Here is a 14,784-nt window from a genome sequence, read left to right as displayed (position 1 = left end):
TACTTGCAACATAATCTCAGTCAGATAAGTGGATTCTTATTATTACCAGTAAAATTCTAAATAAAATAAAAAAAGTTAAACGTGTATTTATTTAAAATGTGTTTTAAAATAATTAAAATAATTTATTATGTTTTTATTATTGAGAACATGGCTAGTAGTAATAATCCTTTAACCTGAATACAATTATGTAACAAGTGAACAGGAAAGCCCTGGGATGTAGCAACTTAATAATAGTCACACATTTTTGGTGTACTGTTTGTTTACCTAAATACAATGTACATTTTTTTTTTCTTATTTTAGATAGGGTAGGCAATGTCTAAAACTCCTGTCAGGTTTTTAATTTTTTTTATTACTTTCTGTGTCTGTGCTGGGAAGGTTTTCATTCTCTGAGTGTCCTGATGACAATTATCATGGTTGCAGAAAGTGATGGAGTATTGAAAATGTTAAGATTGTCTACGAAACAGGAGTTGGGGTGAAATCTTCCAATGGGAACAACTATTCCAGTGACAGCTATCTTTGGAGAGATTATCCCTCACTGCTTTTTTTGTCTCTGGGATAGGCCATGAAGAGATAACTCCCCACTGAGACACAGAGACAGACAGCAAAAAAAAAAACTGACAGGGGTGCTTTAATGGTTGTGTTATTGGGGCCGATCACATATAGATAAAACCCTAACTAAAACATGACTAGCAGCATTGAATTTAAATACAAATACAAATAGATTTGGCTCAGAGACACAACAAAATAAGCTTTCATGCATGTATCTGAATGTTTCTACAAACATTTTTTTTGAAGAGACTGTAAGCCCTTGTACACACGGCCAGAGATTCCGATGGAATGTGTCCTATCGGACCGTTTTGTCGGATATTCCGACTGTGTGTGGTCTGCATCGGACTGTTTCCGTCGGAATATCCGACGGATCAAGTTTTCCAACTTGCCGGTAAAATTTTCCGACAAAATGCTCCTATCGGAAATACTCCGATCATGTGTAGCCTACTCCGACGGACAAAGTGCCACACATGCTCAGATCAAATTCCTAGACCAAAGCTATTGGCTACTAGCCTGAACGTAGTCCCGTCTAACGAAATAACGTCATCACGTTATGTACAATCGGATTTTCCGACAACTTAGTCCGACCATGTGTATGCAACATCACTTCCGGGCCTCTTCCAGAATTAATCCGTCTGAATTACTCAGACGGATTTGGTAGTCAGAATCTCCGACCGTGTGTACAAGGGCTAAGAGTGACAGAGCCAATCATAAGTTTAAAATTCACAATTCTGTTTTTTTCTTTTATTTTATTTTTTGCCTTCCTCTGGATCAACTGTGGGTATACAATTGTGTATATGGGGGTTTTTAATATCTTTTTCTTGTTAGTTTAACTAGAAGGACTAGTGTCTTTTTTCAACCTCACTAACTATGTAAGTATTCATAATTCCACATGACCTACAGTGATGATTTTTTCGTTATTAATCCCATACTTATATTATTGGATCAGTTTTAACTGTTAAAACTGTTAAAAATGTTCTCCTTAATTTTTGTGTAATTAAAATATGGTTGTATTGCAGATCCCTGGATCTATATTGATTTATTTGTTTTATTATCTAGATGACTTAAGTAGAAGGAAGGACATTGTATTTTTGATTGATGGGTCCAACGAAGGCAGATCCAGCTTTCCATCTTTACGCTCCTTTATTCAGAGAGTGGTGGAGGGCCTTGATGTTGATCGGGATAAGATTCGTATAGGAGTTGTTCAGTACAGTGATACCACAAGACCCAACTTCCTGCTTAACACTCACCCAGACCGCCAGGGAGTCCTCAGTGCTGTTCAACGTCTAACACCTATTGGAGGTTCACCATTGAACACAGGGGCAGCCTTGGACTATGTTACCACAAATGTGTTTACCAGTTCAGCTGGCAGCCGGGCTTCTGATGGAGTGCCTCAATTCTTAATCTTACTGACCACTGGCAGGTCAAAAGATGATGTCCGGAGACCAGCCACAGGCCTTAAAAGTTCTGGAGTAATTCCATTTGCCATTGGTGTCCGCAATGCTGACACAACTGAGCTGCAGACAATTTCTTTCATTCCAGATTTTGCTGTATCTGTTTCTGACATCAGCCAACTAGGAAATGTTTACCAAACCATAACAACAAGAGTATCAGAACTTAACACTGGTGACATTGAAATTCTGAGGAAGTCAGGTCCAGCTATCTTCTCTAAAGGTAAGTCTCAGGGCAGTAGTACTAACATTTATCAACATATTTTTAAAGTAGACAGTACTGTGTATCCATCGTAAAAACTATTATGAAAAGCCTAGTTAATTCTTTCATGCTTAAGCCTATTTCTGACATTTGTTGCTTACAAGTTAAAATCCATATTTTTTTCTAGAAAATTACTTAGAACCCCCAAACAATAATTATTTTTTTTAGCAGAGACCTTAGGGAATAAAATGGTGATCGCTGCAACATTTTATGTCACACGGTATTTGTGCAGCGGTCTGTCATTCACATTGTTTTTGGGAAAAAAGACACTTGAATTAAAAAAAAATTAAACAGTTTAGAGTTACAGAGGAGATCTGGTGCTATAATTATTACTCTCACTCTGATGATCTAGGCAACACCTCACATGTTTGATTTGAACACCGTTTACATTTGCGGGCCTGACATAAATAAAAAAATTCTGATCCCTTTTATTGCTGTTACTTCGGTTGTTATCACTAAAGAGTCAACCGCCCACTCTACAAAACGGTACCGGGGTGATGCCTGCAGCTGCGGGTATCTCCCCGGTATAACCCCTTCAAGCCTGAGCGCAAATTTGCGTACAGTCTGCGTGAAGGGGTTAAGGTTCAATGGATAATGAATAATGACAATAAATTATATGTATGATACATTTTGCTGTGCTGCTTTATGCATAATTATATCACCTATTATTGAGAATAAAATGCATCAAGATTCATAATAATTGTGTAATGAACTCATTTTAGGTGCAAAAAGGGATGTCGTGTTCCTTATAGATGGTTCCAGGGATGCTACTGCAGAGTTTACCAATGTCAAAGAGCTAATTGGACGCCTGGTAGAAACAATGGACGTCAGCCAAGATAATACTCGAGTAGCTGTGATCCAGTACAGTGAGGACCCTAGTATTGAGTTTTTACTAAACGCTCATTCCACAAAAGATGAGGTTCAGAATGCAGTGAGAAGAATAAGACCAAAGGGAGGATCATCAATAAACATTGGTAATGCCCTTGAGTATGTGTCTAAAAACATATTTACAAGGCCATCTGGAAGCCGAATAGAGGAGCAAGTCCCACAGTTTCTTATTTTGACCTCCTCTGGACCTTCATCAGATGACATAGATGAGGGAGCAAGACAGATTAAAGCATCTTCTGTTGTTCCTTACTTGATTGCAAAGAATATAGATTCTGAAGAGGCCAATAAAATTACTTTGAATAGCGATTTCATATATGGCGTATCTAGTTTCCGGGAGCTTCCAACTTTGGAGCAAAGATTGTTGTCATCTGTCACCAACCTGGATCAAGATGGGATAAAAGTGATTTACGAGAATGTCCCACGTTTTACTACTGGTAATTAATCTTTTTTTTAACAAACATATTCAACAGTATATGCTAACTAAAATATATTATATGTTAAAATTAGATAAAATCATTTAGAAAAATAAGTTTACTCAATGAGGCAAGGCTTAGTAACCCATTTCAACAAATCATGGGTCATTTATCGACGATCCAATGATTAAAATAACATTTTTGCTATGCGCTACTATACTTTACTGATTTACTTTTTGCTTTGCTTTATTTGAAATCCTTGTCGACCAAAACTTGCGGTTAAAAATAGTAACTGCATTACTTATTATGCCCCAATAATCCTATGGATTAAAAACACATCACAATGCTGTATGTACCGTTCTATTTTCAAGCAATTTGCATTTTTCTTCCTAGAAATTGATCCAGACAGAAGGGATGTGGTCTTCCTGGTTGATGGCTCTACAAGAACAGGTTCTGAAGGACTGGCAAATATCAGGGATTTCATCATTAAGGTTATTCAAAACTTTCAAGTTGAACCTAATAAAGTCAGGGTTGGTCTTGTTCAATTTAGTAATGACCCCGCCACAGAGTTTTTCCTAAAAACCCATGCAAACAAGCAAGCCTTGATCAACAGTGTCCGTCGTTTACGACTCAAAGGAGGAACGTCACTGAACATTGGGAAAGCACTGGATTTTGTAGCCAAAAATCATTTTGTGAAATCAGCTGGCAGTAGAATAGAAGAAAGAGTTCCCCAGCACTTGGTGCTCCTTACTGGAGGAAAGTCTGTAGATGATGTCAGCGGAGCAGCACGGATACTTGGAAATAATGGAGTAAAGTCGTTTGCTGTAACTACCAGTGGCGCTGACAGGACTGAAATAGAAACCATAGTTTCAGACCCACGTTATCTCTTTACCATCAAAGAATTTAAGGAGCTTCCAAACATTGAAAGTATATTATTCAGGTCTTTTACAGGACCCATTGATCCAACTCCACCACCGGTGGTAGGACCAGTACCTCGTAAGTGTTGCCTCATTTGTTTTTCTTTTTTCCAGCTATGCTCCTTGATATGTAAATAAAGAAGCTGAAGCTCTGCTCCCTATTTTACAGCATAATGGAAGCTTATTGTCCAGTAAGAGCACTTGCTATAATGTCCAGGTATGGATGGCATACTTGAACATTGTAGAAAACTTACCTTTGAGTTGACAGCAATGATAGGACCACACTCTCTGTCACTGATTATCACTGCCACTACTGTCCTCTCTGCTACTTGTTCTGCACTGGTCAACTTTCTTTCATGACGAGTGTGACCTGGGAGTATACTGTGCAGGCAGTTTAAATTTTAAAAATTGCTAGCTAAAAGGCAAAGGCATTATTGTATAAGAGGCATACAAAGTCTCTTCTTCCAAAAAAAACAAAAAATACTTTACCTACTAACGCTATTTCTTTTTTACATTTGGTCCCACTTAATTGCAAGGGTTAGCCTTGTGCTCTGCAACATTAAAGCCCAGATGCACACAGACATAGCATTTTATAAAGGAGGAACATATATAGTTAGGACTATACTATAGGAGGACATATATATTTGTTATATTACTGTAAGGAAGAGTGTTCCTAAAATAAAACTATGGCCTCCCAATAAAAAATATGTGCTGCAGCACTTCATTTTAAGTGTATCTTTACTAAGAGTTTTCCTCTAGTACCTCTACAAATTTTCACAGATACCTATTGTTCTTTCCAGTAGTGTCCAGTTCATTAGCTTCCTGTAACGTGTTGACAACACTATTGCACTGCTCCTAGATTCAGAGCAGCATTGTTACCCTCATGTGAATGCCTGCTTACACTACAATGGGATGAGAAGATATTGCAGAGGACATGGCTAAAACTATTGTCAAAGCTGATTCAGCAGCTGGCCACATCTTGCCATGCCCAAGGGTTTCTAAGTTGGCAGCACTGGCACTACTGCTGAAACCTCCCACTGAGAAATGCAATGTCTATTAGGGGGAGCATATGAGCCACAAATGAAGGAAGATTTGGCATGCGCAAGAGAGGAAAATTATATTTTTTACTTTATGAGGTGTGTGCATAACTGAATTTGGGACCTGTTTAGAACTTCACACATGATTCTTCACTCTAACTTCACTTGTTGTATACCTGTTCTTGGTCAGTGATTTAGCCAGGCACTAGGTTTTTCAAAAATCCTTAAATGACAGCCTCTGTATTCATCTCAGTATAGTTTTTTTAAGCAAGCTGAAAACTTTCCCCTGGAATTTGTTAAAGCTAATTAATATTTTAAGGCCCAACCCCATCTTGTGCAAAAAAGTAATTATAAAGTGCCTGCCTCTTTATAAAAGTAATTATTCCAGTGCCCGGCCTCTTTAAGAAAAATGTAGCACTGACTACTCTACCCAACCTGACTCTGACTCTACCCCTTGCAGACTCACTCGCTCACTAATACAGCTTCTGTTGTGGGATGAGTGCCATTCAATCAACTTCCTGTGAGACCAGGACGCCCCTGCCCTATACTTACAGGAGAATTTGCTGACTGATGTACTGACAGTGATGGGTGGAAAAAGTTTTGGTACTACCATATCAAAAAAATTATTGTGTGTACATACTGGACAAGTAATCTTCCTGTAGTCAGAACCGCTCTATAACATAAGTTACACATAAGATCTTTGGCTGTATAACAGTTAGCATGAATGCCAGTGCACAAAGATCTAAAATGTACATTCCAACTATTTTCTTTTAGCTGGGAAGAAAGAAGCTGATATTGTTTTCCTTGTGGATGGCTCCATGAATTTAGGAAGAGATAACTTCAAGGAGGTCCTTCAGTTTGTCTCTGGCATAGTGGATGCTGTAATTGAAGAGGGCGATGCCATTCAGATAGGACTGGCTCAGTATAATTCAGATGTGACTGATGAATTTTTCTTAAAAGACCATGACAACCGTGACCTGATCATGGATGCCGTGACCAAAGCAGAGTTTAAAGGAGGACGTCTGGCTAGCCTTGGAACAGCTATTCGTCACTTGCAAGACAAGCACTTTGTTAAAGAAGCAGGCAGCAAAATTGGTACAGGTGTTCCTCAGATTGCTTTCATTATCACAGGGGCAAAGACAGTCAGTGATGGACAATCTGCAGCACAAGCTCTAACCAAAAAGGGAGTCAAAGTATTTTCCATTGGAGTAGGAAGCATTACCAATGAAGAGGTTAATAAAATTGCAAGTGAACCACCAAGTGCTTTCAGAGTATCCAATGTCCAGGGCCTTTCGGAGCTAAATGAACAGATTCTGATCACTTTAGAAACGGCCCTGCAGCAGAGGAGTATCTGTCCAGATGCGACTGGTGCTGTTAAAGGTATGTGGATATTTATTTTCTCCCTTTTCTAATACTAATGCTTTTTAATGGTAGCATGAATGTATTGTTTGACTATTTTTTTCAGCAAGGTAATAATGAAGAAAACAGCTAACGTGGACCATAAAATAGTGTAAATATGGGCGTGTGCATGTACCTGTTGCGCTTTCCTAGGCTAACGTGAAGAGTTTAAATACAATCTAGCACAAGTCACTAAAATACATTTGAGGATGATTACACTCAACACATTTTTAACCATAAATCATATGAATTAAATTTTTTTCAGTTCCTCTTAGGACAAAAGAGTGTGTTACCAACTGGAAAAAAGGTTAGAAATTAGGCAGTCATGAGCCTGTTCCAAAGGTCCACAACACTTGCATCCTAGCCAGTCAGCTTTTCTGACATCTTTACAGGGAGAAACTTGGGGGCTGCCTCACATACAGTGGTGTGAAAAAGTGTTTGCCCCCTTCCTCATTTCCTGTTCCTTTGCATGTTTGTCACACTTAAGTGTTTCGGAACATCAAACCAATTTAAACAATAGTCAAGGACAACACAAGTAAACACAAAATGCAATTTGTAAATGAAGGTGTTTATTATTAAAGGTGAAAAAAAATCCAAACCATCATGGCCCTGTGTGAAAAAGTGATTGCCCCCTAAACCTAATAACTGGTTGGGCCACCCTTAGCAGCAACAACTGCAACCAAGCGTTTGCGATAACGTGCAATGAGGCTTTTACAGCGTCCTGGAGGAATTTTGGTCCACTCATCTTTGCAGAATTGTCCTAATTCAGTTACATTAGAGGGTTTTCGAGCATGAACAGCCTTTTTAAGGTCATACCACAACATCTCAATAGGATTCAGGTCAGGACTTTGGCTGGATTTTGTTTTTCTTCAGCCATTCGGTGGTGGACTTGCTGGTGTGTTTAGGATCATTGTCCTGCTGCAGAACCCAAGTTCGTTTCAGCTTGAGTACACGAACAGATGGTCGGACATTCTCCTTCAGGATCTCTTGGTAGACAGCAGAATTCATAGTTCCTTTTATCACGGCAAGTCTTCCAGGTCCTGAAGCAGCAAAACAGCCCCAGACCATCACACTACCACCACCATATTTTACTGTTGGTATAATGTTCTTTTTATGAAATGCAGTGTTCCTTCTACGCCAGATATACTTGGACACACACCTTCCAAAGAGTTCCACTTTTGTCTCATCGGTCCACAGAATGTTGTCCCAAAAGTCTTGGGGATCATCAAGATGTGTTGTGGAGAAATTGAGACGAGCTTTGATGTTCTTTTTGCTCAGCAGTGGTTTTCTCCTTGGAACTCTGCCATGCAGGCCATTTTTGCCCAGTCTTTTCCTGATGGTGGAGGCATGAACGCTGACCTTAACTGAGGCAAGTGAGGCATGCAGTTCCTTGGACGTTGTTGTGGGGTCTTTTGTGACCTCTTGGATGAGTCGTCGCTGCGCTCTTGGGGTAATTTTGGGCGGCCGGCCACTCCTGGGAAGGTTCACCACTGTTCCATGTCTTCGCCATTTGTGGATAATGGCTCTCACTGTGGTTCGCTGGATTCCCAAAGCTTTGGAAATGGCTTTATAACCCTTTCCAGACCGATAGATCTCAATTACTTTCTTTCTCAATTGTTCCTGAATTTCTTTGGGTCTCGGCATGATGTGTAGCTTTTAAGGATCTTCTGGTGGACCTTACTGTGTCAAGCAGCTCCTATTTAAGTGATGCCTTGATTGTGAACAGGTGTGGCAATAATCAGGCCTGGGTGTGGCTAGAGAAATTGAACTCAGGTGTGGACAACCACAGTTATAGTATGTTTTAACAAGGGGGGCAATCACTTTTTCACACAGGGCCATGATGGTTTGGATTTTTTTTCACCTTTAATAATAAACACCTTCATTTACAAATTGCATTTTGTGTTTACTTGTGTTGTCCTTGACTATTGTTTAAATTGGTTTGATGTTCCGAAACACTTAAGTGTGACAAACATGCAAAGGAACAGGAAATGAGGAAGGGGGCAAACACTTTTTCACACCACTGTAGGTGAGGATTGAGGAAATGGGAGTGATTGCAGACAGAAAAAAAAAAGATACTCACTCCACCTTCCCCAAAAAGTTACAGGCATGAAGTTAGTGAGTGACGTTACTCTTTAAATACTTCCAGTCACTCAATCAAAAAAAGTATGCAGATAAGCATTTCTGATTTTCCTCACATGCTTGCTAGTTCTGGATCAATGACTCAGAGAGTGTTAGAGACAGAGGATCAACATAATAGTTTGACAAGGGGAGGGGGAATAGAGAGGGATTCCCCAAAGGGGTCCGTACCTAAAGAAAAGAATGGGAACAGGCTGTGGAGTACTCCTTAAATAAGCTTTATTCAAAAATGATATTTTCAAAATTACAAAACACAGATCGTTAACAATAGGTAGCATCAAATTCCAAAAGAGACAACATTGTCTAGTAAAAACGCACTCCCGGACTCATATAATCCTTTTATTGCCCCTGCTGTTAACCCCTTCCCAGCCAGTGTCATTAATACAGTGACAGTGAATATTATGTAGCACTGATCACTGTATTATCTATTAACTATTATGTATTGTGTGTCACTGGTCCACAAAAAATGTCAAAAGTGTCAGTTAGTGTCCGGTTTGTCTGCCACAATATCGCAGTCCCGCTATAAGTCATTGATCGCCACCATTACTAGTAAAAAAATAAAAATATGCCATAATTTCTAGACGCTATAACTTTTTGCGCAAACCAATCAATATATGCTTAATGACAATTTTTTTTACCAAAAATATGTAGCAGAATACATATTGTCTTAAATTGTTGAAGAATTTAGATTTTTCCATTTTTTATTGGATGGATTTTTTAGCAGACAGTAAAAAAATGGTTTTTTTCAAAATTGACAGTCTTTTGTTTAAAGTGCAAAAAATAAAAACGCAGTGGTGAACAAATACCAACAAAATAAAGCTCTATTTGTGGGTAAAAAAAGGACATACATTTTATTTGGGTATAGCGTTGCATGACCAGGCAATTGCCAATTAAAATAATGTAGTGCCGTATTGCAAATAAATGGAATGGTCATGTGGTTATAGAATAAGAAGGTTGAATCTTGAAAATCCATTCTGGCCATTTTCAAGGCTAATAGGCAATGGCCTGTCCAAATGAGGGCATGAAGAGCTACTAATTTGTTAAAAATACTGTACGGCAGGGAGAGTGTTCATCTTTTAAGAGGACTTTGAGGGCAAAAAAATAATAATTGTGCAGCAGGGAGAGGTTCCACCCTTTTTTTGGACTTTGAGGGTAATAGGTCTGACCAAAAGAGTGGAAGTAGCAGCCACAATAGATGTAAAAGCTTTAGAAAAGTATACTTAAAAAAAATATTCATTCAATTGGCCAGTAGCAAAACAGTTTCATAGTATAGTTTGTTAGTTTCTTTTTTTTTTTGCAGTACTACAGTGTATTGACTAGTATGTCAAATTAAAGTGCACAAAAACACTTCAAAACCACATCTCCACATTCACTGAACTCCCTCCAATCCCCATTTCTACAATTATTTCCAAAATATTCCAAATCTAGATCTCAGGTGTTTGGTAGAACTTGGCTAGCATCAGGTTGGTATGCATGAACTTGAATAGGCAGTACATCGAAAGGGACAAAGCAGGTTTGTATTGCAATAAAATGTGTGAATTATTTGAGAGACAATAGCCACAAATATTGCACAGTGGCTGGACAATATATGAGCGGCTTGTGCAGTGAAATGTCCATTTACTCACCTTGCTCAAATGCATACTCAGGCCCCTTTAAGTTCTTTTCCCCACAACTCCCTGGTTCTTGGATACTCCCAGAGAAGATACATTTCTCTGCTTCCCTCCCTAAGCAGAGGGGTCACATCTGATAAGGCAGAGGTATTTTGGCAAGTGATTTGCAGCCAGCTGAGAGCTTCTCCACTGTCAGAACCAGTGTGTAGGCACCTGGGTAGGCATTTAATAGCAAACAGCTTCTCCAAAAGACCCAGCTACTGTGGAGAGCACCTTCACAGTTGCTACCAGAGTACTGCAGTTCCAATGGGGTGGCGCTTTGTCCTTGGGTGTTGAACCCCTCCAGCTGTTCACCTTCTACAAGAGCTAACCTGGATTTCACAATGAGTTTTACTGAAGCTATCATTATCAGCTGGACTCTCTGTTCTTGGGGATTCTTGTAGAGACTATGCTATCCAGCTGCATGCTACCCTGGCTGAGACATTATTGTGAAGAGTCCATGTTTGTGCATCTTTCATATGTTTGTACAGTTTTCATAATTCTGCATTTTCTGAATGTTTTTGCCATCCTGAACCAGTTTTGCATTGTTGCTTCTAACTTTGCACCTGTTTGATACACTGCAAGTTAAAATTACTCTCTGTCCCATCACTGGGGTGATCACATATTTTGTTAAAGTTCATTAGGTCCCAATATAAGGAGAGACAAGGCAGGCTTTATCTTGTAATAAATATTAGAGTGTATTATTTGAGAGAAAGTAGCCATATATTGTGCAGGCGGCTGGACAGTTTGTAAGCAGCTTGTTTATGTCACATTGCATGAAGGAGACACATGGCAAGTTTTATCCTGAAATAAATATTAGTGTACTTTTTTTTAGAGATAATAACCACAAACATTGTACTGTGGTCATACAGTATGTAAGCATTTTCATTAGACTGTAGTGTAAGAAGGAGAAATGAGGTAGGTTTCACCCTTAATTATAAAACAGACTGTACTCATTTTAGAAAAACAATAGCCACAAATATTTTGAATGATGGAGCACTGGAATAGGCCTCAAACACAGAGAGCATGGTTTACCCTCAACAAGCATTCAAAATTTTGCAGCTGCATTACAGCTACGGAATCACTAGTTATGGCACGTTTAGGCCTTAGTCACATGTACGACTGAGGGGTGGTAAAAACAGGCAGTTGACCTGCATTTTTGTTGCTTGTCAAGCAGCAGACATATTAGTACATATTAGTACATAGTGCTGTGGCCACAACATCGTAAACATGGTAAAATGTATGCAACATATCAGGTTTGATCTGCAATCAATCATTTAAGTTAATGAGACCACCCTACAACCACATGGAATGCATGCCATAGGCATGTCATCTACTGCGCTGTAGGCACTCTCAGACAGCACACTGGCTGCAGTGCAAGTCTGAAGATTCAGCACCTATTGTGTTATAGATGGCCACTGGCTTACTGAGTGCTTCTGAGGCAGTCAGTACACTGTTGGCCCCCCTTTCAAGGGCCAGCAACTAAGCAGCAACTGGAATAAGGTTGCAGCTGATACACACAAAAAGGTATTCATAGATAGGACAGCTGGGTCTTTGCACTGTGAACACAGAAGGGGAAAAACAATAATATATAGCCCACCACAATGTAATTAAGCCCTGTGTGTAGCACTATAGAGCACTGTATATAGCATTGAATATTCACACAGTATCAGCTCTCCCTATCTTCTGGGACAAACCAAAGACAAAGTATTGAAAGACACCTGGCCCTTGTTCAGAGACCAGGGCACACATTTTTGGTAGATGGTTGCAAGTGAGTGGGGAGAGGGGTGGGCTGACAGCTGCATTTATTTGTAATTTTCTGAAAGCACAAAATAATTTGGTTTGCCTAGCATCCATGCTTGGCCAGAATCCAAAGTTTATCCCACTGGCCATAAATGGGTCCACTACCACAAATGGTACATCTGACTCAAAAACAAAGATGGCAATAAATTAGCATGCCCATTATCCCACAAGGAATTTTTCCAACTTGTTGGGAAATGTCCCTCCATAAAGAAAAATTGCTTTCCTCTGCAAAGGATCTGAGGAAAGAATTGGGGTAGTGTGATTATGCCACTTCCAGCATAGACACTGGATCATGACAGTTCCCATGCTCAGGCAGTATAAAGAAAGGCAGATATTTCCCCATCTTTCATTCTCTCGGAGATATGTGACCATGTTTGATAAATCTTGGTTATGTTTTTATTAATCTTCTATCCATATGCAGCTGCTTACTGAATAACTTATGTGGTATTGTGCTTATATACAAACGACAACAATTAATTTAATTATATATTTTAATAAATGGTTGCAGTATTTCAAAACAAAGTATGATTTCCTACTACATCTCATAAGATATACATTCACTTTGACACATGGGGATAATCATCTATAGACTGATGACAATAACAGCCTGTAGATCCATACTCTTTAGCTTAGTCTGCATTTATCTTTGTAGACCGAGTGTGCATTACAAAACAATTGTGGTATGTACCAGAAAGAACATGTGGAGAAACATAATTATTATCTCTTTTCAGAATGTAATCTGGAGGTGATTATAGGATTTGATGTCGATGTAAGCCCTGGGCAGGATGCCTTTGCATTTCAGAGAGGTCTGAAGCCCAAACTGGGACAAATACTGGAACGGATTTCTAACATGCATAAAATTAGTTGCAGTGGTGATAAGAAGCCTTCTGTGAAAGTTGCTGTCTTGTCACAGGGAAGAATAGGGCCTGTGGAGGCATTTGACTTTTCTGAGTACCGTACAGAACTGGCTGAAAAAATCACTACTATGGGCACTCGAGGGCCTTATGTATTGAATGGCCGAACCCTGCAGACATATCTGAACAAATTCAAGACGGCTGGGGAACCGAACAGCGTTAAGGTAGGAAAAATAAAATTTTCCCGAAACGAATAAAATGTAATTCTCACTTTTTTCTTAATTTATATATTACAAGTAATTTGGAACCAATGGGCTATGCTGCTCTCTACAGGAGACTGGACACAGGCAATCAAAGCTGTAAGGACAGCTCACTATAAACCCTTCCACTGTTGCACACCTCTATTATTTGTTTGTGTCCTAGGAGAGAAGATGTCTCCAATCTGTTGTGCTACACAGTTTTCTTTTTAGCAACATAACATTTCTTCTATCAAGTTTCTTTAGAAGCTACAGAGCCCCTGTGGAGGCTCTACCCAGACCCTGTCATAAGGAAGACGTGGGGCTGGCCAGTAATGTGCCTTGCAGCACATTACACGGGAGCTTACCTAGGCACATGGGGCAGCTGCAGAGTGCTCTACAGGTCCAGGGCTGTAATCCAAAGCAAAAAAAGAGAGGTGCCTTCCAAGTATGAGGCGCCTTCTAAGTATGAACAGTGTAGATTTAATAATACAATGAATAAAAACACTTACATGGAAGTAAGTGTTGGTTGACATGCGGAAGAAAGTACTGCAGTGGTGCATCTCCTGTCACGCTGGTCCAACATGCTGTGCCACTTATAAGCCCTGTGAGAGCCGTCCACCGGCTCAGTGTATGGTGGTAGATAAAATAAAGAAATGGTCACACTCTGAATTTCCAAAAAGCTTGTTTGATGTACCTTTATTGTCACAAGTGTATCAGCCAAACACAGGATAATTAGTTGATATTTGTCGCAAGCAATAGCTTGCTTGTTGTGAACAAGCAAGCTTTTTGGAAATTTGGAGTGCGGCCATTTCTTTATTTTATTCACATTGGACATTGGTGAGCTGGGGCCTGCACCTGTCATTCATCTACACCTGAAGATTTGCCTGGAGCGGTGTATGCTTTTCTTTGGTATGGTGGTAGATGCAGGGAAGAGGGCTGAGGCGAACGTGGAATGTAGCAGCATGTGATGTCACCAGAAGTGATGCAACACATTTCTCCAAGTGTGCACACTATCGATGGGAAGGACAGGCATGCTCCTTTCTCAAGTTGAAGGCTGCATGGGGAAACATGCTTAATATAATCCACTATCTATTAGTAATTAAAGGGAATGCCATTGAATAATATAAACAATTAATAAAGGGATATGTATGGTCATACACGTGGGGAGCCATCTAGTGGACAGTGTAC

The 14,784-nt window shown here is 39.5% G+C and overlaps 1 protein-coding gene across 1 annotated transcript in view; it reads left to right on the top strand.

Annotated features, from left to right (window-relative positions):
- COL6A3 (collagen type VI alpha 3 chain) overlaps nt 1-14,784 on the top strand; it is a 133,976-nt gene that overhangs the window by 61,159 nt on the left and 58,033 nt on the right. Inside the window, exons 8-12 of the mRNA XM_077448242.1 lie at nt 1,609-2,223; nt 2,985-3,584; nt 3,957-4,559; nt 6,292-6,897; nt 13,235-13,581. Coding sequence (XP_077304368.1) covers nt 1,609-2,223; nt 2,985-3,584; nt 3,957-4,559; nt 6,292-6,897; nt 13,235-13,581 — 2,771 coding nt within the window. The remainder of the gene's footprint in view (nt 1-1,608; nt 2,224-2,984; nt 3,585-3,956; nt 4,560-6,291; nt 6,898-13,234; nt 13,582-14,784) is intronic.

Source organism: Lithobates pipiens, unplaced genomic scaffold, assembly GCF_037356315.1.
Source record: "Lithobates pipiens isolate NorthernLeopardFrog02 unplaced genomic scaffold, aLitPip1_a1.2 Scaffold_22, whole genome shotgun sequence".
In the NCBI taxonomy this organism is placed as follows: Eukaryota; Metazoa; Chordata; class Amphibia; order Anura; family Ranidae; genus Lithobates; species Lithobates pipiens.
This window is presented reverse-complemented; position numbering and strand designations above follow the sequence as displayed.